Raw genomic sequence first — 27281 nt, 5'->3', positions numbered from 1 at the left:
TGTTTCCCATTCCCCTGACTCCTACTCTGGTCTCTGGTCCACTCGTCCCTTCCTACCCAAACCACCCCCTCCCCAGGCACTTTCCCCTGCAACCGCAGGAGATGCAACACCTGTCCCTTTACCTCCCCCCTTGACTCCATCCAAGGACCCAAACAGTCTTTCCAGGTAAGACAGAGGTTCACCTGCACCTCCTCCAACCTCATCTATTGTATCCACTGTGCCAGATGTCAACTTCTCTACATCGGCGAGACCAAACGCAGACTCGACGATCGTTTCGCTCAACACCTTCGCTCAGTCCACCTTAACCAACCTGATCGTCCGGTGGCTGAGCACTTCAACTCCCCCTCCCACTCCCAGTCTGAGCTTTCTGTCATGGGCCTCCTCCAGTGTCATAGTGAGGCACACCGGGAATTGGAGGAACAGCACCTAATATTTCGCTTGGGCAGCTTACAGCCCAGGGGTATGAACAATGACTTGTCTAACTTTCCCCCTCCCCCTTCCCAGTTCTCCCACTTCTTCCTGTCTCCACCTATATCCTTTCTTTGTCCTGCCCCCCCTGACATCAGTCTGAAGAAGGGTCTCGACCCGAAACGTCACCCATTCTTTCTCTCCAAGATGCTGCCTGACCTGCTGAGTTACTCCAGCATTTTGTCAATACCTACTCTGAAGAAGTGTCTTGACCTGAATCATCACCCATTCCTTCTCATAGAGATACTGCCTGTCCCGCTGAGTTACTCCAGCATTTTGTGTCTATCTTCGGTTTAAACCAGCATCTGCAGTTCCTCCTTACACAGAGGATGGAGGTGTTCTTCTGTTCTACATTAATCCTTTTTTTTCTATTCTGATACCCTGCTTCTCAAAGCTTTCTTCTGAGATAGTGAACATTCAGTATTTTACCCTGACTAGAATTCCTTTATACTTACTCTAGTAGAGGCAGTTAATTACACTGGTCAGTAAAATAATAGTCAGAACTGCTGAGGAGAGAAATGCAAGTATATAATATGTGTTAATATTCTGTTTGTATTTCCACTTTCATTTGGGCTGTAAAATCCTGCAACATTTATGTTAACAAATAAACACAATTCTTTACCTCTAGAACCAAGATAGTATTTAAACTATTTCAAATAATTAGGCAATTTTTTCAGTGGGAAAAACTGGCGATGGATTTTATTAAACATCTATGACTAATATTTGCACAGTATAATTGGAAGGACTTTTTGCACACATATGAAGTATTGTTTTTACCTGGCCAGGCATTCACCCAGCATAGCTCAGGAGTAACTTTTTTTGATTGTGTTTTACAGTTTTAATTGAGGAGATACGCACTTTAACACTTCTGCAGCCAATTTTGAAAAGAGCAGTGATAGGAAGCCAAATTGGACTTGTTGTGGTTTATTGCCCAATTTGGATAACCTGGTTCTCATTTCCCCACATTTGTATTATAACACTGTGGCCAATAGTTTCATGGGGAATGGACACATTTTCACGTTTATAATGAAACAGTAAAGGTGATTATTTCTGCTACATTTACAGTCGACCCATGTTTGTTTGAACACTTTGGAACCTGATGGGGGTGATTTTCTGCCGTGGTTTTTTAGCCTGCTGTTTAAAAAGAGGGGTCTGACCTCTTATGAAGGAAGCAGCTGCTCTTGTGCCGTATTCACCACCACTGCAGTCTCAGAGACTGTGCCAAATGAGAACCATGTGTAGCGTGAGAGGCCAAGAGGACACAGGAGTTTATGGTAGCTTTGCTTTTAAATTATATATGGCAGAAGTTTAGCTGTTGCAATAAGTTATAAAAGGACTTCAGAAGTATCTGAAGATTGGATGCTTGGGGAGAAGGTTGTGTACTTATGTGAACTTTTCTTCTCGGTAAGAAAGAGCAATCTCCTTTTTGTTAAGGTCAGAGTTCAGACTTGTAGCATTCCCAAAGTCTCCATAAAAGACAGGATTTGAAGCAGACCTGCTGTGAGAAATTGATGTATCCCAGGAGAAAGGCTTGTCTTCTCCTTCTTAGGATGGACCTGCAGTTAGATTTTCATGAAGGGTTAATATGCTTTTAAGTCTCTTTACAAGATAGATCAGGATAGACATTAATTGCTGGCCACGAGCAATAAAGGAGTGCTGGAATGCTAAATCTGGAGCTAAATTTATGCCTAATTCCTCCAGAGGTAAAGGGCTGAACTCTCAATAAAGGGACATGAGTTTAAATTTCAGCCATAACTCAATCAGAGAGGTGTTGTCAGATTATGAGAAAAGACATTGAGGTAGGGGAATTTAATGGTGAATGCAGTTAATTGAGAAAGATTATCTGAAATGGCCAAAAATAAACAGTGGCTCAGTTGTTCAAGCAGAATGCACAAGATTAATGCTGGCAATCAAACTACCCTTCCAAAGAATCTCTAACATCCAAAACAAAATTAATATCAGATTTATTGATGGTGCTTAACTTAACTTTAGGAAGAAATTAGAACAACTATTTCAGGTAATAATTATTTTACGAATGAGAAAAATACAGCAAATCTGAGGATAAACTGGGTCAACTTGAAAAATTATAATTTCCATAGACTAACCCAAACATCTACACTTTGTTGCGAGAAGGTTGAAACTTATTTTAAAACGGATCAGTTCCATTCTTCGAGCGGCCGTGGAGAATGAAGAAATTATGAAAAATTGGAGTATGGTTTTAATGAATGTTGAAAGTTATGCGGAATTAAACAAGCAGTAAATATGATATCTGAACCTTTTGGGTGTGTCCTCCTCCCTACCTCTTGGAAATAATGCAGCACGGAGACGATCGGATTTAGAAGCACGGAGATGACCTGTGTAATGCCATCCATTCACATGCCTGGAGCCTAATTTTTTTTTAAAGTTCAATTAGTTTTTAGGGTGTGCAGCTATTATTGATGTAAGGAATGTACACAGAGATCCTGAACCATCTCCCTGGTGGCAATGAGACCACGTTTCAGAGCTACCTTGTCTTAATCGTACGTTTTAAAATTAAGGAATCCTATTCTTATCCATTGCAACTTTTGAGCAGAGGATGACCGATGCAGAAGAAGTGTTATGTGTGGCATGAGTTGAGTCCGAGAGGTTGATCTTGACTTTGTGAGGCAGTATAAAACAAGTAACAATGATACAACAAACATTTATAACATTCCCAGTTTATATTTTACCGAATTTCATGGAAATCAAAATCAGCAGTGTTATTAAATTGTCTGCCTTGTCTGCACTGTCACTTGTTTTATAAAAATGTTGTCAGAGGGAAGCTGGTGGGAATTCTTCAGTTTAGGAGGCAATTAGACCGACACTTAAATAAGCAAGGCACAGAATAATATGCTGTTCATGTGGGCCGGTGGGATTCTGGTCAATGGACAAAAAGATCAACGTGGACCTGTTGAGCTGAAGAACCTGTATCTGTTCTGTACAACTCTATCTATGACTTATATGCGGTATCTATTTAAATATACAGCATGTGCAATGTTTAAAGGTTAGTTTTAAAAACTCTTCTTTCTTCTTGCCTTGTTGTCTGCAATGATTAACATGAATGGCTGCTCAATTAGTCTATTTATATTAGAAATTATGGGTGCCAGGGTCCCCCTTGAACTGGAAATGCACACACACACTTCTAAACACACACACACGCTCACAGACACACATGCTCACACACACGCACGCTCACACACACGCACGCTCACACACACGCACGCTCACACACACGCACGCTCACACACACGCACGCTCACACACACACACAAGCTCACACACACACACAAGCTCACACACACACACGCTCACAAACTCACTCGCTCACACACACGCTCACACACACACACACACATGGTCACACTCTGGGACGCACACCCACAGACGCACACCCACACACGCACACCCACACATGCTTACAAACACACACTCACAGACACACACGCTCACAGACACATACTCACGCTGGTACACACACTCAGACAAACACACTCGCAATGTCACACATTCACACTGACACACATTCGCACTGACACACATTCACGCTGACACACATTCGCACTGACACACATTCACACTGACACACATTCCCCCAAACTCCAGACAAATTTGAATGAGAAGCCCACAATCTCCTGCCCATACCCCCCTGAGGATTTAGCTTGGTTAGAGAGTCAAATACAATTTTCTAAGGTGGAAATGTCAAATACATGAGGACATAGATTTAAGATGAGAGGGAGAAGATGTAAATGACATTTGCTAGTTAAGGTAAGTGAGTGGTAGGTGTCTGGAACATGCTGACAGGGGAGGTGGTGGATGCAGATATGTTAGCAATTTTAACAAGCGTTTATACAGACACATGGACAGGCAGGGAATAGAGGGATACATACTATGTGCAGGCAGATGGGATTAATTAGATTAGCATCATGTAATCGCAGGCATGGTGGGCCAAGGACTTGTTCCTGTGCTGCACTGTTCTATGTTATATGAGGCCATAGGGGATTTAGAAACAGAGATGAGAATTTAAAAATGCCTCAACTGGGAGCCAATTCAGATCAGTTGTCAGTGAGTTCAAAGGACAGGGAGCAAAGGTTTGGATAATAAAGTCATAGAGCCAAGGAGTTATGCAGTATAGAAAAGGCCCTATGGCCCAACTCATCCAGGCTAACCAAAATGCCCCATCAAAGCTAGTTTCATTTTCCTGTATTTGACCCATATCCCTCTAAACCTTCCTGTCCATGCACCTTAAACCAAATGAGTTTTAAATATTGTTATTGTTCCTGCTTCAACTACCTACTCTGGCAGCTCGTTCCATGTACCCACCACCCTCAATGTGAAAAGGTTGCTCATCAGACTCAAATTAAATCTTTCCCCTATCGTCTTTAATCTATGTCCTCTCGTACTAGAGTCCCCTACCCTGGAATAAAAACTCTGTAATTTCACCCTGTCTATTCCCCTCATGATTTATATGCACCTCTACAAGATCACCCTTCAGCTTCCTGCCCTCGAAGGAATAATGTCCTATCCTGCCCATCCTCTTCCTGTAGCTCAGGCCCGTGGGTTCATAAGGATAACACAGGGAAGGCCAGCCAGGAGTGTGGAGGCAAAGTCAAACCTGAATCTGTGTTGACCCGTTCAACGAGGTAATATTACTGGAGCAAGAATTAATTCAACACCACAGAAATGGAAAGAGTAGTCACTGCACCATTTGCAACCAGAAGCTCTTATTAAAAAGCTCAGAGTTGTTAAATGTGACATTGCACACCTGGTGTTATGGCACTCTTGTATAATGGGGTTTAATGTAACTCCACCAAGTGGAGGCATGTTCAACATTATTATTATGTTTGTGTGGGCGTGAATTCCTAGTAAGGACTGAAACAAAAAAATGGAGCTGATTTCGTGAGTTCATCAACATAACCTTTGAAAGGAGTTTTGAGCTTCAGCCAGAGTCTAACTTTCAGTGCGGACCTGTTTTTCCCAATTTGCTTAGGAATGTGCCTGGCATGTTTGGTTTACTCTGAATTGGGAATATGCTCCATCTTTATGAGAAGTTCAGGGTACATATGTTAGTTCAGTTTAGTTTAAAGATATTGCGTAAAAACAGGCCCTTCGGCTCACCAAGTCCACATCGACCAGCAATCCCAGTACACTAGCACTATCCTACTACACACTAGGGGCAATTGACAATTTGTTTACCAAAGCCAATTAACCTACTAACCTGAAGATAGACACAAAAAGCTGGAGCAACTCAGCGGGACAGGCAGCATCTGTGGAGAGAAGGAATGTGTGATGTTTCGGGTTGAGACCCTTCTTCAGATTTAACCTACTGACCTATACGTGTTTGGAATGTGGGAGGAAACCGGAGCTCCCGGAGAAAAAACCCACACGGTCATGGGGAGAACGTACAAACTCAGTATGAACAGAACCCGTAGTCAAGATAAATTAATCTCCTCTACCTATAAATGAGCGATACCCCTCCAATCCTAGCATATCCACATGTCTCTCTTGGAGCCTGTTAAATATCACTATCGTTTCTGCCTCCATGATAACCCCTGTCTGCATCAGACACCCACCACCCTGGGTGTAAAAATACCTGGCCCGTACATCTCCTTTAATGTGGTACATGAGGAACAGTCTGCATCATCAACTAAAAATGAAAAGGTATCTATTTCTGCCCTTGGCGATGCTTCACGACTGCAACTAAAACGTAAAACCTTTCATTCTAAAATCGTTAAATCTAAGATGCTGCTTCTGAGATCTTGGTTTAGTATAGTTTAGAGAGGCAGCGTGGAAGCAGGCCCTTCAGTCTACCGAGTCCATGCTGACCGACATCTATACACTAGTTCCATGTTGTCCCTCTTTCTCATGCACTCCCGACACACCTACAAACCTGCACGTCTTTGGAATGTGGGAAGAAACTGGAGCACCTGGAGAAAACCTATGTGGTCACAGGGAGAATGTACAAACTCCATACAGACAGCATCTGTCGTCAGGATCGAACCCGGGTCTATGGCGCTGTAAGGCAGCAACTCTACCGCTGCGCCACCGTGCCGCCCCACCAACTTGCTTAAATAGTTAGTCATACAGATAAAGACCACACAGCTTTGAGTTCAAGTTGTAAGTAGATACACCCATCAAAAATCAGATTGTGGGTGACAGTTAGTTTAGTTTAAAGATACAGGATGGAAACAGTTTGGCCGTTTGGCCCTCTGGCATTCATTTTATTTCTCCGTCCACAGATGCTTCCTGCCGTGCTGAGTGTTTCCAGTGTTTTCTGTTTTATTGTCACTCGCATTGATGCTCAATGGTTGAGTTAAAAGTAGGAAAACAGATGAGAGTTCCTATTCCCCACTTAGAGAGAGTAGCTATTCGCCTCTCTCACCCACTTGGCTGGACTAATGTCTGCCTCAGTCACTCCGACTCATTGTGCTGGGCGGGATGTGAGTGGCCGGTAACATTTCACACTGTTACACTCATTTCACATGTAAGGTGGGAACAGATCATTGAGTCAGAGAGTCATACAGCAAGGAAACTGGCCCCTCGGCCCAAAATGCCCATGCTGTCCAAGATGTCCCAACTACACTCGTCCCACCTTGGCCCAAATCCTTCTCAACCCTTCCTATCCAGGTACCTGTCCAAATGTATTTTAAATGTTGTTACGGTACTTACCTCAATCACCTCTTCTAGCAGCTCGTTCCATATACCCACCACCCTCTGTGTGAAAATGTTGCCCCTCAGGTTCTTATTAAATCTTTACCCTCTCATCTTAAATCTATGTCCTCTGGTTCTTGATACACTTACTCTGGGTAAAAGACTCTGGGCATCTATCCTCTATCATGATCTGAGGGGAATCTGTGGAAATCATCCTCTCTATTCCCCTCGTGATCTTATATACCTCCATAAGATCACCCCTCATCCTCCTGAGCTCCAAGGAATAAAAGCTAGCCTGCCCTACTTCTCCCCATATCCCAGACCGTCATGTCTAGACAATATCCTTGTATCCTCTTCTTTTCAGCTTAACATCATCTTTCCTATAGCATGGTGACCAAAACTGAACACACTACTCCAAAGGCATTGAGGAAATTAACTGGAGATTGTCAGTAGATCAGACATCATCTGTGGAAATGGAATGCCTATATGCCGCCATATCATGTATTTACTGCATTGAACTGTTTAAAAATGACAGCAGCAATGTGTTGAAAGAAGAAGTAGAAACAAGGAACTGCAGATGCTGGTTTGCAAAAAAGAACACTGCTGGAGTAACTCAGTGGGTCAGTCAGGAGAACATCGATGGGTGACATTTCTTTGAAGAAGGGTTCCGACTCGAAAAGTCACCTATGCATGTTCTCCAGAGATGCTGCCCGACATGCTGAATTATCCCCGGCACTTTGAGTCTTTTCTTGAAAGAAGAGCTGCAATTTATCATCCTTCACTTTTCTTGTCTGTTCTACTTAAGGAGCTTAATCTGTTAAGAAACCTGACCAATATTTGGAAAAGTATTAACAAAATTGAGCTGTATTTAGTGACGTGTTAAACTGAGTACTGAATGATCGTTTGTGCTTTATCTAAACTGCTGGGGCACCATTGATGTTATCAGTTCATAACGACTGCTAAGTGTTACACCATTTCACGAGAGCTGTTTATGAAAATGAAAATGGATCCTTCTTGGAGCGAGATATTTGCTGTACATTTGACTGTTTGGTGGTCGGGGAGTGAGTGTGGGGAGACAGGGTATAGATCAAACTGAAATTAAGAAGCAATGTATCAAGTGGAATTTCAGGAGAAATTATTAGCATTTCCTTAGAACTTATTCCCCTGTTCACAACTGTAAATTTCCATCAAAGCCATCATGATGGAACAGGAACAGGAAATTCAACCCATCATGAGGGAGTAAGGAAGAGACAAGGAGAAGATTAGAAAGACAGAAGGTATTTTGGGGGAGCGAATTGTAACTGAGGGAAAATAAGATTTTTAATAAGTGGTGAGTGCTCAGAATAAAAGGGCGTACTTTTAGAAAGGAGATGAGGAGGAAGTCCTTTAGTCGGAGGGGGGTGGATCTGTGGAATTCAATGCCACAGACGGCTGTGGGGGCCAAGTCATTGGGTATTTTTAAGGCAGAGATTGACAGATACTTGATTGGTAAGGGTGTCAACGGTTATGGGGAGAAGGCAGGAGAATGGGGGTGAGAGGGAAAGATAGATCAGCCATGATTGAATGGCATGATTGATGGGCCGAAGGGCCCACTTGTGCCCCTATGACTGATGAACTCATGAACTTATGAGATGGTTCATTGCTTTGTAGTTACCCTTCTGTATTGCACTAAATGAGAAATGTACCCTTTGCTCCACAAAAACTGCTGCATTTGCTTTGCAGTATAGGCTGTAATCGAATGCAGAACAATCCAGGAGCTTTCTCCACTAAGCTCTGTATTGAGCGGAGCTTTAAATCCTGTGACTCATACATCATTGAGGCCACCTTATTCCAACTATAAAATACTGTTGCTCTTTGCCCCTGCCTCAACACACGCTACTGAATTACTCATCGGTTGACTTCTCACTTGCTTCCTGAACTTTGCCTTACATAAATCCCAATTCATTAAAAATGCTGCTGCCTGCAAGCTATGCTGTCCTCACCAACCTATATTACCTTCCATCATTTAATGCATCAAATTCAAATATTTGCCCTGACTTACAAATTTCTAAATGATTCCCTTCTCTCTGCCAACCCTAATGATATGATTTTTGTTCTAATTTCCTCTATTTTATGTTCTTTCTTCGTTCTTTCATTCCAGCTTTAGTAGCAGAGGTGTTTTGCAAACTTGATCCATTTTAAAACCGTCAGTTTAAAAAGTTTTTGGCTGGATGCCTCTTTTGTTAATGCCCTTCTGTTTAGCAGGACTACTTGTCCTGATTCTTTTCCACCCATACCTTACTTAGTCACACCCCTGTCCCTGAACGAGCAGGTTGTGACTTCAAGTTACACTTCCAAGACCTGAGAAAAGAAATCTAGGTTGATGATTTTGAGAAGCATTGCACACATACGCAATGCTTTTACAACAAAGACCTTCAATGGTAAGGGAATTGAGCCACCTGTCAACGAAAAGTGCAGCCCACAATGGTCCATTGTTGGCTAAGGAAGAGGTGATCACACAGGAATTTATGGATGCAAACAATGGAACAAGCAGGATGACCAGGGTGTGGGGGGGGGGGGGGGGGGGGGGGGGGGGGGGGTGTAGAGAGAGAGAATGCAAGGGTTAATTGAAATTGGAGAAATCAACATTCTTACCTCTGGGTTGTAAGCTGTCCAAGCGAAATATGAGGTGGTTTCTCCAATTTGCGTGTGGCATCACTCTAACAGTGGAGGAGGCCGAGGCAACTGGGAGATGACATAGGCCAAGGTGCACTGAGCGTCGGTGTTCAGCAAAATGATCACCCAGTCTGCGCTTGGTCTTGCCCATATATAGTCCACATATGCTTTTTCTGAGCAAATACTAACCGTGCATCTGGTAGCTGTAAGGTGCTTGCCCTGGCGAAGGTGTGCTGAAACTGGTGCCGTAGCCAAGGAATCCCGTCTGTCCGGGTGAGTGTGCCTGGCTCAAACCATCTTCTGTCTTGATGCCTGATTGAAGGGCACACTGTTACTGCACGATGCTTTAGTTTAGTTTAGTTTAAGGTTACAGATTCAACGTGGAAACAAGCCCTTCGGTCCACCGAGTCCTCACCGACCAGCAATCACCCATACACTAGTTCTATCCTACTCACCAGAGACAATTTACAGAAGCCAATTGACCTACAAACCTGATTCCTTTTCTCCAGAGATGCTGCCTGACCCGCTGAGTTACTCCAGCATTTTGTGTCTATCTTTGGTGGAAACAAGCATCTGCAGTTCCTTCCTACACAATGTATAGATCTTATCACCTACAATTTAATGAACTCACTAGACCAAGTGGACCCGTTGGGCCCAAACCTCTCCTGCATTGGTGCAGCATCCCCCCCTCCCCTCTCCCCCCTGCCCCCTTCCCCTCCACCCTCCCCTCCCTCCCCCCCTCCCCCTCCTCCTCCACCCTCCCCTCCCTCCCCCCCCCTCCTCCCCCCTCCCACCCTTCCGCTCCCCCCCCACTCCATCCCCCTCAAGCCCCCTTATCCTCCCTCCTCTCCCCTCCCTCCCTAGATTTAAATTTTAAAATGTGAATAACTTTAAAACTATAACACCAATTTCAATGATGCCTCTTCCATTAGCACCAAAGGGTCGACGGTGAATAAGGTGGGCCTAAAATTGTCGCGCTATCGTGTACTTTTTGGCTGTAGTTCAGGGACAAACAAACAAACAAACGCGAGTTTTAGTATATGGATTGTCCAAGATGCTGTGAAGGGATGCTGTACATTTATGCCTAAGAGTTAGAGACCAATGTCCAAACTACAGCAGATACTTTTTAATATTTCATGTTGCAGGTCTACCACCGATATCCCAAGGCTGGTAGGCCTTAAACTCAAGTGTTTTGGAAAACAAACATTATAATCAATGGTTATTGCTGATGCTTAACTGGGGCAAATTACTTTAAAAAAAATGATCTCAGCTTTGAATGTACAGCATCTGAGATGTTTTCTATGTAAAGAATGTTTCCCTACTGGCCAACAATTTATCCTGAGATTACTTTGTAACATGAAACTACAGATGCTGGTTTACAACAAAAAAAAATCACAAAGTGATTTTGTGATCAAACAATCACAAAAAATCACGTAAGAATTGCATTGTTCCCTTTTCAGTACATGTTAAACACTCTTGACTCTTCAAATGCTGAAGTAACTAAGCGGGCCAGGCAGCGCTGAAGAAGGGTCCCAACCTGAGATTATGTGTCCTGATATTCTTCTGTATGACCAGAATACAATACAGAATAAATTTACATATTTTATGGGTCAATTTGAAATCTTTATCCAATGCGTTGCATTACGTTGATGAGGCTGACTGTAAATGACTTATAACAAATGCATTGTGTCCTGTTTGTCCAAATGGGACCATACTCACTGTAGGACGGTAATCCATAGGGTTGACTTGGTGGCGGGTAGGTAGCATAAGCAGCAGCTTGCTGAATCCCTGCAGAGTATTGGGCTTGTCCATAGGCAGCCATGCCGTGGAGGGAAGGTGCAGGAATAATGTGGGGGTATGATCTAAGTGGGATAAATAAATGATTAATAAATCAGTCATTACATAGACCATAGAATATAAATCAGTGCAGCACAGGAATGAGCCCTTCGGCCTACAAAGTCTGTGCTAAACATGATGCCTAACTGAACAGATCTCATGTGGCTGCAAGTGATCCATATCCCTCCATTCCCTCCGTATCCATGTGCCTATCTAAAGGCTTCTTAAACGCCACTATCATATCTATCTCCACCACCACGTTCCAGTCCACAACCACTCCCTGTGTTAAAAACTTGCCCCACACATCTCCATTAAACTCCCCCCCTCCCCCTCACTTTATAGCTATGCCCTCTAGTGTTGGACATCTCCACGCTGGGGAAAGGTTCTGACTGTCTAACCCTACCTATGCCTCTCATAATGTTATATACAAATACAAATATACAAATTATATATAATTATATTACATACAAATTATATTATAAAACGTAATATTACATATCCATTACGAGTGCATATAAATAATTAGAAGGAAGCGTAGGAATGGGACAACGTAGCTAGGGTAATCTCAATGCCCAGCGAACAGAAAATGCTTGGGTTTCTCAGCTGGACAGGATGAGAGAACAGAGTTTCAGGTTGATATCCTTTCATCAGAACTGGGGAATAGATTTAGAGATTAAACAAATGTGTAGAGTAATGGTGAAGAGCAGAGAGAACATCAAAATAGGTCTATGACAGGGAGGAGGGCAACAGGGTTTAAACAACTGAAGAAATGAGGAGTGATGTTAAAAAGGGCATTAGTGAATAATAAAAGGTGGATCTGCAAGAGGTGTTAATAGGGAAGGATGAATAAATATCTGAAATGACAAACAGAAGAAATAATGAATAGTGGGGACGTGAGATGCAAGGACTGGAATGCTGATTATCTGCAACCTTTGAAAGCATAAATTCTGAAGACCCCAAACGCCTGGTCAGAAGAGGCATTGTTTCTCAAGCTTACGGAAGGCATTTGGATCCACAGCGTAGAGCTATAAATAAGCTACAGCTCATGGTTTTCTATTATCATACGTGAATTCAAGGTTGCCTGCAGCATCTAGGAAATTTCCCTTTAGTGCTAACTATATTTTGCACTCTGTTATTTTTCTCTTCATCTATTTGTTGCACGTATATATGGCTTGGGTGTACTCATTTTGAGATTTTAGCGATTTAGATTTTAGCGATACAGCACGGAAACAGGCCCTTCGGCCCACAAGTCTGTGCTGACCAGCGATTACCCCATACACTAACACGATCCTTCACACTCGGAATAATTTACAATTTTACCGAAGCCAATTAACTTATAAATATCTTAGGAGTGTGGGAGGAAACTAGAACACCCAGAGGAAACCCATGCAATCACAGGGAGAACTTACAAACTCTGTACAGACAGCACCAATGGTCAGGATTGAACCCGGGTCTCTGGCGCTGTGAGGCAGCAACTCTACCGCTGCGCCACTGTGCTGCCATAATGAAAGACACTGCAACCACTGGATATATTCCATCCTTGTGTTGGTCATTTACATTGCCATTGGATGCTTTATTTTAGGCTTTAGAGGTACAGTGTATTGTATAGTATTGTATAGAATATTATTATCTGATTTGATTGGATAGCATGCAAACAAAGGCTTTTCACGCTACACGTGACAACGATAAACCAAGATACAAGGAATTGCAGATGGTGGTTTACAAAAAAAAGACACAAAGCACTGGAGAAAGTCAGTCGGCAGGCAGCATCTCTGCAGAAAATCTATAGTTCTTGTTTTGGGCCAGACCTTTCCTCAATACCAATACCTCCAGAAGCAAACATGCAAAAATGCTCCTCCCATTCCCATATTGACCTCTCTCTCCTGGCCCTCCTCCATTGCCAGTGTGAGGCCACACTCTAACTGGTGGAGCAGCACCTCATATCCCACTTGAGTAGCATACAACCCAATGGTATGAACTTTGAATTCTCTACTTTTAGGTAAACAGCACCCCCCCTCACCAATTCCTCCCTTCTCTCCCCTGTGCTCCACCTGGATGCACACTCTTCTCTCTTTCCCCTTCCCCCTGTCCCCTTACACCTACATTCCTTCATCTAGCCTCACATTTCATTCCCTTTCTATCCTTTCCTCCATAAATCACAGTTTTTGACTTTTTATCTCTGGCCTTTGCCCAGACATCTGCCAATTAAAAACCTCCGTCATCTGGATCCACCTATTACTTGCCAGGCTTTGTCCCACCCCACCTCTCTGAACTTTCACCCCCCCCTCCCCAACTACTACAAGCAGTCTGAAGAAGGGTCCCGACTCAACATGTCACCGATCGATGTCCTCGAGAGATGCTGCCCGAACCGCTGAGTTAATTCAGCACTTTGTGGCTCTTTTTTTGTTTAACCTCAACTTCAAGAACCCAAGGAAGTGATATCTTCAACAAGACACTGGAACCAGCGACCAGTTGGGTATCTCGGTTGTCGAACATGTTCCTTCAATGTCCACAGAGATGTCTATGGTATCACAAAATGCTGGAGTTACTCAGCAGGTCAGGCAGCATCTCAGGAGAGAAGGAATGGGTGACTTTTCGGGTTGAGACCCTTCTTCAGTCTGAAGAAGGATCTCGACCCGAAACGTCATCCATTCCTTCTCTCCTGAGATGCTGCCTGACCTGCTGAGTTACTCCAGCATTTTGTGATACCTTCAATTTGTACCAGCATCTGCAGTTATTTTCCTAAAGAGATGTCTATGGTGCACATAGTAAAATCTGCAGGTTCCCATGTTGATGAGGGAATGAGTTTGCCTGGGCAGTGAACATAAACTGGAGCAGTAAGATTATGGTGCCATGAATACAAATTGTTGGGTCGACACAAACAGCAGCCATCTTGAAGTGTTAGTTTCCAGCCTACAGGTTCCCAACCTCACACAGCTGAACATACATTATGTTCAAGCAAAACAAGGACCCCCAGCAGGGCTATTTAGAGGGATTATCAACCACATACAGGTTAGTTGCTAATTGATTACTTGTGGCTGCTGCTACCATTCTACGTGTGTCTGGTGCTCTTTGTAATTGTTTCAAGTTACCAATGTCTACAGGGAGTACAATGGCAGGCGTTGAAAGACTATTTCCTGACTTCAAGGTTTCTGCACAAACCAATTTCCCCCAACACAGGCTCCATTAGTAGTAGTCATTCCCCTTGGAGTACAGAATGAACAGACCTCATAGAGAGCAAGCCCAGCTGCTGGAAGGGGCTGGGAGGGATGGGAGAGATGGGGGGTAGATAGGTTTAGGAGCATTACAGTTGGAAACCATCCTCATGCATCCTGTGCAGGGAGAACGTTTTCAGTCCGGGACCCTTCTTCAGGCTGGAGGGGGGTCCCATACTGAAACATCACCTATCCATGTTTTACAGAGATGCTGCCTGACCAGCTGAGTTACTCCAGCACTTTGTGTCCTTTTATGCTCTAAGTGAGGTTGTGCATGTGGTAGCTGGTACACGCAGCATCTGCTTTGTGCCAGTAGTGGAGGAAATGAATGCTCAGGGAAGTTGGTCGGAAGCAGTCAAGAAGACTAGTTGTCTTTTATTTCATTGAGCTCCCCGAGTCCAATTGAAGCTGTGTTCAAGAGAGAGTCAAGAGAGTCGAGAGAGAGAGAGAGCCAAGGGTTTATTCCATCTTTTGTTTAGACTGTAAAGATGTAGCCTGGAAACAATCCCTACGGCCCACCGAGACCGCGCCAACCAGCCATCACCCCATTCACTAGCACTACCCTACACACTAGGAACAATTTACAATTTACAGAAGCCAAAATAACCTACACCTTCGGAGTGTGGGAGGAAACCGGAGTACTCATACAAAAGCTACGCGGTCACAGGGAGAACGTACAAACTACGTGCAGACAACACCCATAGTCAGGATGCGAGATGCAACACTATTCGAGAATGGACCATGCCAAGGGTAATGTGAGCTTTCCAGCTTGAATAGATGGACACAAGAAGAAATTGACCACTGTCATCTTATTTTTCCTCCAATATCTGACCAGCTATAGTCTGTAGATATCTGACAGAAAAGATACATGGACCTCTCCTCTAATTTTTGCTAGCCAGACCTTCATTGCAGTATTCAAAAACAGTAGAGTGCACACTTCCCCATCATACCATTCTTCTGTTTTAGTGTCAAGTTCCTTTGCAGAATGACTACTTCAGGCTAGCCTTAAACAGAGTTGGCTGACTTTAAGTAGAGCCAGGCTCTCAAGATATAAAGGTCCCTGGTGACGCACACAATCAAGGAATAGTGTGCTCGGATCCTGAAGTCATGGACTGAGCAGTCAACATGAAGTTGGCATGCACCTTGCATTAAAATCAACAGTCATGGGTTAATCAAACATTAGGATCACATTTTGAGGGACTATTGAATTTAGCCCCCCCAAGTGTTGCTCGAAGTGTCTGAGTTTGATTCCAGAAAATTCTGCATGGCAATAAAAAAAACAAGACCTGGAGTAACAATAATAGGAATGGACTCAAATGAAGAGTAAGGAATGAAAAAAGAAATGGATTTTGTCCAAAGACAGATGTTAGGAATATAGAATACAAGAAATATGTTTGAACCTAATTGGTGCTAAAATGGGGAAAACAATTACAAAATGGGGAATAAATTGGAATGGAAGAATACATGCAAACAATAAATATTGTTTTTATACTGAGTAAAGATACTATATGAAATGAACTATAAAATAATTTATGGCACTTAGCAATTATGATGTGATCTTGTTGGCTGTAAAGCTAGCCACATCTAGGAATACTCACATGATTAAACAAACTATTAAAAATGTTAAACAGTTTTATGACTAACGTTTTTTTGACTTATAGAGGATAAAAACATTAGACACAAATAAAATTAGTTTTTAGGACCAGATAGTCAGCAAATTGGTAACATGGTGTATGTATACTATTAAAAACCAACCTTAGACCTTTTATAACAGTGTTAGATTTCAGCTTATTTTACAGTAAGACTTCTGTGTAACACCCAAGCTTGTCAATTCAACTGATTTCTCTTGATTCTGATGGAGGAAGCTGCAAACAGCGCAACTTGAGAGAACTTGAGAGATTCAAGAGAGTTGTGAATCTGTGAAATTCTCTACCACAGAAGGCAGTGGAGGCCAATTCACTGGATGTATTCAAGAGAGAGTTAGATATAGCTCTTAGGGTTAAAGAAATCAAGGGATATGGGGGGAAAGCAGGAAAGGGGTACTGATTCTGGATGATCAGCCATGATCATATTGGCTCGAAGGGCCGAATGGCCTACCCCTGCACCTATTTTCTTTGTTTATTGAATGGGACTGAATCACTGACAGCATCTTGGGGACTTCATTAACGGACACACTCATGAAAGTCCCAAATTTCCTGGCAGTTACATGGAGCAGGAATGACAAATAGTTGTAATATTGCTATAATCCCCATTGCAAAATTCAAACAATAAAGGGCAAAGAATCATGAAAATGTGTGTAGGAAGGGTCTTGACCCGAAACGTCACCCATTCCTTCTCTCCAGAGATACTGCCTGTCCTGCTGAGTTACTCCACCATTTTGTGTCTGTGAAAATGTGTGTTGTAATGTAACAAGGAAAGGAAGATGTGTGGGAAGGAACTGCAGATGCTGGTTTACATCGAAGATAGACACAAAATGCTGGAGTAACTCAGAGGGACAGGCAGCATCTCTGGAGGGAAGGAATGGGTGACGTTTGAGGTCGAGACCCTTCTTCAGACTGAAGGAAGATAGTTGACTATTTCTTGAACGTAAGCATTTGGAGCTTGATTACATAGTGTCGGCATCTCTACTGCTGACACATTACATGTAGCTGAAAAACGGTAACATGTGTCCAAACTCATTTTAATGTAAAATTATAGACTGAAGTCCTTTAGCCTTAGGCTGATATCTGAGAGAGTCACCTCATATAAATACAGAGTGTTCACATTCTGTGAATTGAACAGGTAAGTTGGAATTGTTTGGTCTTGGTTATTTTCTGGAAAGTGTGGCACGGATTTTGTGGAGGAATCTCTCGTTGGATTAGCCTACGCACAGTTTTTTTTAAAAAAGCACGGCCTATAAAGCTGATAGCTGAGGCTAACGATCTCAAACTTTCAAGTCATTCTGCAAAAATAGCTCATAGTACCAAAACATAAATGGCCTGAGGTAAACACTTGTCCTTGCTTCGCAAATGACAAGCATGATGGTTTAAAACGCATGAGGGTTGTGCAATGGACTGATGGTATGTTTTGCTAAGTAACTGTCTTGTCAATAGAGTTGAAAAGTCAGTCTAATGGTGACAAGCCACAGTGCAAGTTCTGTAATTCTTGGCTTCAGTAAACGTGCTGACAACACGTTAATATCTTTCTTTAAAATATAAAAGCGTATCATCACCTAGTTTCTCTGTTTGTATCCCTTCCTTATCACCTCTTCCACAGTCAATAATGGACCATTGTGGGCACCACCTTTCTTGAAACATCCAATTCTGTCTTCTGTGCCATTTCATACCTCTAATTTCCCTCTCCCCTGACTCTCAGCCTGAGGAAGGGTCTCGACCTGATCAGCCACCTATTTCTTTTCTCTGAGATGTTACCTGGTCCCCTGCGCTACTGCAGCATTTTGTGTCTATCATCACCTCATTAGTTGGATACAGTAGTAGATACCTAGTTAGCAGCAAATGGAGACATAGAATTGAGAAGAGGTAAAATATTACAATCTAAATTAAAGCACAACATTATTAAAATGTAACTTACTTCGATGTATAAATCTGGGATGAAAACTGATAGGGTTGCCTTTTACTGAAGATATCGCTTCTATTAGCTGTCGGAAGCAAAACACAATGCAAATAAATGGCAAATAACAATGAAACAACAAATATAGAATTATAGACTGCAACATTTGATCATGCAATATCCCTTTTATAGCATTAATTATAGTACATAGCATCAATTGATATTTATTGTCATGTTGTATAGTATACTTTAGCATGTGATTAGTTTACACAAAATGCTAATTATTCCTGAAAAATATGTCGTAAAAACTGGAAAAACATAGTCTAGAGCTACATGCTTCAAGAATTTGCAATTATAAATGATTACAAACTTAATTTTCAAAGAGCTTTTAATCTTACTTTATACCTTAACCTGGGGATTAAGGTCATGTTTAAGGCTATGTCTGTAGATATTTTGGATGATATGTTTAATTAAATGTTTGCTAATGATTCATTTGACAACCACCTATAAATACTGTCCTGTGGCTGTTCTGAGAGACTCATTATTTTCAAAGCTCATTTCCACTGCCATTTTAAATCCAAACAAACTTCGCAGTGGTGCAAGGAATTACTGGACAGTGCAAATATCAGTCCAAAAGGTGACCTTTGGAAATATCTTTGATTGAATAAAATATGGCAGTGATCAATGGCATTTGCGAGGTAACCCTGGTATTACAGCGTCATCACAAAATACTTGAGAGATTAGAACATATGGCATAATGATAATCAAAAGTTGACACCTGTAACTAAGATATGGTAGCCTTTTGTGAATATGAAGCATATCTAAATAGATTGATGCTTCTTCATATTTACCTTTTCAATAACTACCATATTTTTGCTGCCTTTGCAAAATATATAATTTATACCAATGTCACAGCAAAACGACGGAACAATGAGCGAAAAACAAAAGCTGAAGAAAACTTGGCAGGTCAGGCAGTATCTGCGACTTTTTGGGATGGGACCCTTCTTCAGACTGATCAGGTTAGTTCAGAGTTGAAGAGAACAGTGTGGAGAAAGTTTGAAACTCATGGTAGAGGCAAAAGTTACTTTGATGAGTCCATGTGTGACATAATGTACTGAACTGAGATCTGGGAAGTGGGATTATCCTAAACAGAAACGCATACAAAGGATGTGAGGTGCCAGGGGACATGAGGGTGAGAGGTGTGCAATGGGTAAGATAGGACCTTCACAATAATCATCTCAAAATATAATTTTCTGATAGGATTGTAATGCACAGATTTACCTGATAATATTAAAGATGAAAAGGCAATGCCTGTAAATCTCAGCAAATTTATATTTCTATACATGGAACACCCTGTATATCTTTGGTGACGTGAAAATGATGGGCTGAATAGCCTCCTTTTGTGTTGCAACCTTCTGATCCTATGACTTTTGTTTCCAGTCTGCAAACTCAGAGCAGACCTTCTGAGGAAGGATTCCAAACCGCAATAGCATCTTTGTTTTTTTCCCCTTTGTTATCAGACTTCTGAATGGTTCTTCCATAAGCTATGGTAGAGTCCTGATTTTCTAACCTCATTGCAGGCATTGAACCTTAACTCTGGAACTGTTATGCTACAATGCTGATATTATGCCCTTTGGTAATTTTCCCTTTGCTTTGTCTTTTGTACTTGTGTTTGGCCTGATTATATTCATGTTCAGTATTATCTAATTTGTTTGGATAGCATGCAAACAAAATCTTTTCACTGTATCTTGGTCACGTAACAATAATAATCTATGTGAATGTTGCCTGGCTTGCTGCTTCTCCAGTCTTTCAATTTTTTTGTTCAACACCTCCTGCAACATGCACCAAGCGCGATCACCATGCTACCTAACTGGAAAAGATCTGCCCAAGTTGTGCAGCAGTAAAAATAATTTTCTCTTTCATGTGTAAGGAGGACATTACCAATGAGTAAATGTAGAGGGTGAGCTGACCTGATGAATAAATAAAGACTCTTCTATCTAACAAATGTAGTTGTTCTTTAACCAATTACTTCTGGTTTGATTTATCACTGCAGTACATAGTAAATAAATGCAAATATCAATAATAGTAAACATACCTGGATTGGGGAGGTGTTCTAAGGTTGTTGTTGTAAGCTCACTGATGCTCATTGACTCTGATTTGTCTGAAAAGGAAACATTAACATTTACTGCACATTGAATAAACCGTAGTATACAGGGCTGTTGAATAAACATAGAAACATAGAAAATAGGTGCAGGAGTAGGCCATTCGGCCCTTCGAGCCTACACCGCCATTCAATATGATCATGGCTGATCATCCAGCTCAGTAGCCTGTACCTGCCTTCTCTCCATACCCCCTGATCCCTTTAGCAAAAAGGGCCACATCTAACTCCCTCTTAAATATAGCCAATGAACTGGCCTCAACTACCTTCTGTGGCAGAGAATTCCACAGACTCACCACTCTCTGTGTGAAGAAATGTTTTCTCATCTCGGTCCTAAAATACTTCCCCCTTATCCTTAAGCTGTGACCCCTGGTTCTGGACTCCCCCAACATCGGGAACAATCTTCCCGCATCTAGCCTCTCCAACCCCTTAAGAATTTTATATGTTTCTATAAGATCCCCCCTCAGTCTTCTAAATTCCAGCGAGTACAAGCCCAGTCTATCCAGCCTTTCCTCATATGCAAGTCCCGCCATCCCAGGGATTAATCTGGTGAACCTTCTCTGTACTCCCTCTAAGGCAAGAACGTCTTTCCTCAGGTTAGGAGACCAAAACTGCACACAATTCTCCAGGTGCGGTCTCACCAAGGCCCTGTACAACTGCAGCAGAACCTCCCTGCTCCTAAACTCAAATCCTCTTGCTATGAATGCCAACATACCATTCGCTTTCTTCACTGTCTGCTGCACCTGCATGCTTGCTTTCAATGACTGGTGCACCATGACACCCAGGTCACGTTGCATCTCCCCTTCTCCCAATCGGTCACCATTCAGGTAATACTCTGCTTTCCTGTTCTTGCCGCCAAAGTGGATAACCTCACATTTATCCACATTATATCGCATCTGCCATGCATTTGCCCACTCGCCTAATCTATCCAAGTCACTCTGCAGCCTCCTAGCATCCTCCTCGCAGCTAACACTGCCACCCAGCTTCGTGTCAACCGCAAACTTAGAGATGTTGCATTCAATTCCCTCGTCCAAATCATTAATATACACTGTAAATAACTGGGGTCCCAGCACTGAGCCTTGCGGTACCCCACTAGTCACTGCCTGCCATTCCGAAAAGGACCCGTTTATTCCTACTCTTTGCTTCCTGTCCGCCAACCAATTTTCTATCCACCTCAAAACTGAACCCTCAATACCGTGTGCTTTAAGTTTGTACATCAATCTCCTATGTGGGACCTTGTCGAAGGCCTTCTGAAAGTCCAGATATAACACATCGACTGGTTCTCCCTTATCCACTCTACTAGTTACATCCTCGAAAAATTCTATAAGATTCGTCAGACATGATTTGCCTTTGGTAAATCCATGCTGACTTTGTCCGATGATTTCACCACTTTCCAAATGTGATGCTATCACATCTTTAATAACTGACTCTAGCATTTTCCCCACTACCGATGTTAGGCTAACTGGTCTATAATTCCCCGTTTTCTCTCTCCCTCCCTTTTTAAAAAGTGGGGTTACATTAGCTACCCTCCAGCCCTCAGGAACTACTCCAGAATCTAAAGAGTTTTGAAAAATTATCACTATTGCATCCACTATTTCTGAGGCTACTTCCTTAAGCACTCTGGGATGCAGCCTATCTGGCCCTGGGGATTTATCTGCTTTTAATCCATTTAATTTACCTAACACCACTTCCCGACTAACCTGGATTTCCCTCAGTTCCTCCATCTCATTAGACCACCGGTCCCCCGCTATTTCCGGCAGACGGTTTATGTCTTCCTTAGTGAAGACAGAACCAAAGTATTTGTTCAATTGGTCTGCCATCTCCTTGTTCCCTATGATCAATTCACCTGTTTCCGACTGCAAGGGACCTACATTTGCCTTAACTAATCTTTTTCTCTTGACATATCTATAAAAGCTTTTGCAGTCTGTTTTTATGTTCCTTGCCAGTTTTCCCTCATAATCTATTTTCCCTTTCCTAATTAAGCCCTTTGTCCTCCTCTGCTGGACTCTGAATTTCTCCCAGTCCTCTGGTATGCTACTTTTTCTGGCTAATACATTATAAATGTATTTTAGGTGAATTGAAACAGCAGCGTATTGGGCTATTGAATAAACAGCAGTGTGTAGGGTTGTAAAGCAACATAGTCTACAGAAAGACTGAAAGAAACTTTCAGTTTAAAGGACAATTTTTTACTTCCATTTAAGACGCCTGAAATATGTAAACAAATATAAATTCCTCTCTTTACCTGTGTTTATGTTTGATTTGCTCTTTATTTTTTCCTTTATGTTTGATTTGCTCTTTATTTTTCATATATTTTGAAGGCAGGATAACAAGAAAGTGGCAATATAAATATATCTTTAAGCATTACTTTCACTCTTCCCTTTCCATTTACAAAGTTGTCTTCTGAATTTAATTTTTTTCTCATTTATCTCTCCAGAAGAACAATTCACCTAAAATACATTTATAATAATTGGTTGCATATGAGATTAATAATGTAGCAGAATGGAATTCAAATTAGTGCAATTTTACCTAATGTCTAAAGCTCTGAATTCAATGTATCGGCTTTTCCTATAGTCTACTTGCACAATTGTAAATACCCATGGATACGTTTTTATGAATTCTCTCATTTATCTGTTCCAACATCAAAAGAATCATGGAATACTGAATTCATGCCATACTGCATACCATTCATATATTCTATGGTATACAGGTTATGTTTTGGGAGTTACAATGAACCGCAGATGGTAGTTTACATTTAAAAAACCACACAATATGCTGGAGTAACGCAGCAGGTCAGGCAGCATCTCTGGAGGGCATGGGTAGGTAACATTTTGGGTTAGGACCCTTCTTCAGACTTATTTGGAGTAATCTTCAGCAGAGCTAAAAACAGGCTGTGCTACTTTTTTTTGCCATGTATTCATTGTATTTATTAAACAGGGCAAAATATGGGCAGAAATGTAGGACAGAAATTGGGGCAGAAGATCAAGGAAATCATAATAAAATCCAGAAGCAATCACTTACAACCCTAAGCTGTGATTTTTGCCTTTAGGACTTTTCTTTGGCAGAAGAATCAAAGGAACACCAAAAGAAATTGGAGCAATGGCTGTTTATCGCATTATTTCTGAGTTTTGGCAGCTTTCTGCTGACGGTCTGGAAAGCAAGTGAGAGAACACCTGCAGATATGCCTCAAAGCAGTGGATTAATCCTGTCACTGGCGCTGTGCAGGTAAGTAAGTAAATCACGGGTCAAAATGCTAACGGAAGGAGAAGAACTCAACCGAAGAATTGGAGTAACAATAAATTGGCCAAGTTTCAAATTTGCAAAACTGGTTCATAATGCTTTGAATGGGGAACATAAAAATATTTCACAACATGGAAGATAGCCATTTAGCCCAGCACACCTGGCTAACTCTCTGAAATGCTATCCAGTTAATCTATTTTGCCACTTCTAGCTTATAAGCTTGCTTGATTCTACATGTACATCTGAGTCTGATAAAACTGCCAGGAGGTGGAATGTCCTGTGTTTAAAAAGAAATAAAATCCAAATCTCTCTCATCATTCTTTGGTGATAATCTTATTTCACAAATTACAAGGAAGGGATTAAAATTCACAACCTGTGTCCCCTTTACCTTTTAACATGCATCACACTATCATACTTATGCACGATTAAATCAGTTCAGTGTGGTCACTTTGCTTTTGTACTCAATGGCCCTTTATTCTTATAAAATGTAATCAATGGTTTCCTGCTTTTAAATGGATGTTTGGCATATATTTTCAACCCAGTATTTGGACATAACATTGGCTGGTCCACCATTAGAGTCATTGAGTCATACAGCACAGAAACAGGCCCTTCGGCCCAACTTGTCCATGCTAACAAAGATACCGCATCTAACCTAGTCCCATTTGCCTGTGTTTTTGCCCATATCCCTCTAAACTTTTCTTATCCAAGTACCTGTCCAAGTGTCTTTTCAATGCTTTTTATAGTACCTGCTTAACTACCTTCTCAGGAAGCTCAGTCAATATACCCACCACGCTCAGGAAACTGCCTGGTATTACTTTCCATTGAAGTCACTGTGGTTTAAAGACTGGGTGACTGGTCTACAGTGCAGTTTTATAACTGGTCAGCGAGTTGAAAAATGATGCAGTTTTAGAGTAAAATCTGGGTTAGAGTGCTACAGGGGAAAATGAAGAGGCATCACTAATCATAATAGGTGAAGACTTCCGCAGAAGTGGTGGGAGGGAAATTACAAGAACACAAGCACAATTTTTCAATGCGACGAGACACAAAATGGTTTGCTGTATCCGATTCTCCGTCACTGCACCCAAGGTGTTTTTGATTACCAATTAAGAAGTGTGCACCTTTCTGGATCTTATTAATTTGGAAGTAGGGACTTTGAGCAGACATTTTGTTTTACTTGGTGAGAACCTGGAATATGATACCGGGGTGGTGGTGCAAGCAGATACGATAGTGGTATTTAAGAGGCTTTTAGATAACACATGCAGAGAATTGAGGGGTATGGGTCACAAGCAGGCAGAGATTAGTTTAACGGCACCATGTTCATTGTATCTCGACCTCAACATACTGGTGCATATATGACAATAAACTCGACTTAACTAAAATTGCGAACAAAAAAACTGGCTTATGCAGACCCTTGAAATGCAGATCATAACTTCTATTTCTATCTGTTTATGCCACAGATTTATACAAATTCTGAGCAGAGAGAGTTTGATGCAATCGTCTGGTGCTGGTTAATTTTAAGATGGCTTGTTCTGAGTTCTGTTGTATAAGAGTGCATTGAGCAAAGAGGGACCTTGCAGTAATAGTTGCATCATCTGAACTGGCCCACAGTTTAGAGTATTTAGAAGCAAAGTGGTGGAAATTCTTTCCTTGACCCATTTTCAAATGTCATCGATAGGCACAAGTGCAGTGCCGGAAGACTGGAGGGTACTATTTAGGAAAAGCTGTAAGGAAAAGCTGGGAACTACAAACCGGTGAGTATAACATTAATACTGGGCAAGTTATTGCAGGGTATTCCAATAGATAGGATCTACAAGCCTTTGGAAAGGGAAAGGCTAATTAGGGTTAGTCAGTATGACTTTGTAGAGTTGAAGAAGTGACAAAGAAGATTCATGAGGGCAGTGAAGAAGATATTGGCTACCTGGGCTTCAGCAAGGCCTTTGACAAGGTACCATATGTTAGGCTGGTCTGGAAGGCTACAACACATGGTATCCAGGGTGAGCTAGCCGATTGGATATAAAATTGGCCCAACAGTAGAAAACAGAGGGTGGCGATAGAGGGTTGTTTTTCTCGACTGGAGGCCTGCAACAAGTGGCGTACCACAGGGATTGGTGTAGGGACCACTGTTGTTACTTATATTAATGATCTGGATGGGAATGGAGGTAGCAAGGTTAATAAGTTTGCAGATTACACTAAAATCGGTGGTATAGTGGACAGTGATGAAGGTTATCCAAGATGACAACAGGACCATGATCAACTGGGCCAATGGATTGAGAAATGGCAGATGGAGTTTAATGTACATAAATGCGACGTGTTGCATTTTGATAGGATAAACTACAGTAGGATAAACCACAAACTTACGCAGTAAATGGTAGGGTCCTCGGGAGTGTTGTAGAACAGAGAGACCAGGGGCTGCAGTTCCACAGAGATGGACAGAACAGCGAAGATGTTTGGCATGCTTGCCTTCATCAATCACAGTATTGAGTGCTTGGTTTAGTTTAGAGATGCAGGGCGGAAACAGCCCCTCGGCCCACTGAGTCCGCGCCGACCAACGATCCCCATACACTAGCACTATCCTACACTCTAGGGACAATTTACAATCTTTACCGAAGCCAATTAACCTACAAGCCTGTACATCTTTGGAGAGTGGGAGGAAATCAGAGTGCCCGGAGAAAACCAATGCGGTCACAGGGAGAACGTACAAACTCTGTACAGACAGCACCCGTAGTCAGGATCGAACCTGGGTCTCTGGCACTGTAAGGCAGCAACTGTACCACTACGCCACTGTACCGCCCCTGAATGCGTAACTTAAGTTAGGTTGTCATGTTACAGCTGTACACGACATTGGTAAGGCCGTATTTGGAGCACTACTGTATGTGCAGTTTTAGTCACCTAATGATAAAGAGAATATCATTAAATTGGAGAGGGTGCAAAATAATATACAGGGATATTACCAGGTGTGGAGGGTTTGAGCGATAAGGAGAGGTTGCACAAGCAGCTGGTTCCCTTTCCCCTGGAGCGAAGGAGACTGAGGGGTGGCCTTATAGAGGTTTACAAAATCACTTGCGACGCAGATAAGGAAAATGGCCACGGTATTTTCCCAAGGGTAAGGGAGTCAAAAACTAGAGTGCAAAGTTTAGAGTGAGAGGAGAAAGATTTAAAAGGGACCCATGGGGCAACATTTACACACAGAGAGTGGTGCAAACATGGAATGAGTTGCCAGAAGAAGTGGTGGAAGCAGTTATAATTATAACATTTAAAAGACACTTAGACAAGTACATGGATATGAAAGGTTTGGAGGGATATGGGCTAGGCATAGGTAAATGGAACTACTACTGTTAAAGCAGCTTGGTGGGCACGGACAAGGCGGGCTGAAGGGCCTGTTCCGTGCAGTACGATTCGTTTGCATGATTTAAATCCTAACTCTGGGATGGTCAATCATTATATTCCAACACAACTGACCTCTTGATTGTGCAATCAACACTCGGATTTTAATCATA

General features: G+C 42.1%; 1 protein-coding gene across 1 annotated transcript in view; it reads right to left on the bottom strand.

Moving 5' to 3' along the window:
- LOC144604640 (protein phosphatase EYA2-like) overlaps positions 1 to 27281 on the bottom strand; it is a 135227-nt gene that overhangs the window by 98225 nt on the left and 9721 nt on the right. Inside the window, exons 2-5 of the mRNA XM_078419275.1 lie at positions 20485 to 20550; positions 18411 to 18477; positions 11509 to 11651; positions 9979 to 10101 (exon numbers count right to left, since the gene is read on the bottom strand). Coding sequence (XP_078275401.1) covers positions 9979 to 10101; positions 11509 to 11651; positions 18411 to 18477; positions 20485 to 20550 — 399 coding nt within the window. The remainder of the gene's footprint in view (positions 1 to 9978; positions 10102 to 11508; positions 11652 to 18410; positions 18478 to 20484; positions 20551 to 27281) is intronic.

Source organism: Rhinoraja longicauda, chromosome 22, assembly GCF_053455715.1.
Source record: "Rhinoraja longicauda isolate Sanriku21f chromosome 22, sRhiLon1.1, whole genome shotgun sequence".
Classification (NCBI taxonomy): domain Eukaryota; kingdom Metazoa; phylum Chordata; class Chondrichthyes; order Rajiformes; family Arhynchobatidae; genus Rhinoraja; species Rhinoraja longicauda.
The sequence above is the reverse complement of the archived record's forward strand: the minus strand, read 5'-3'. Positions and strand labels throughout refer to the sequence as shown.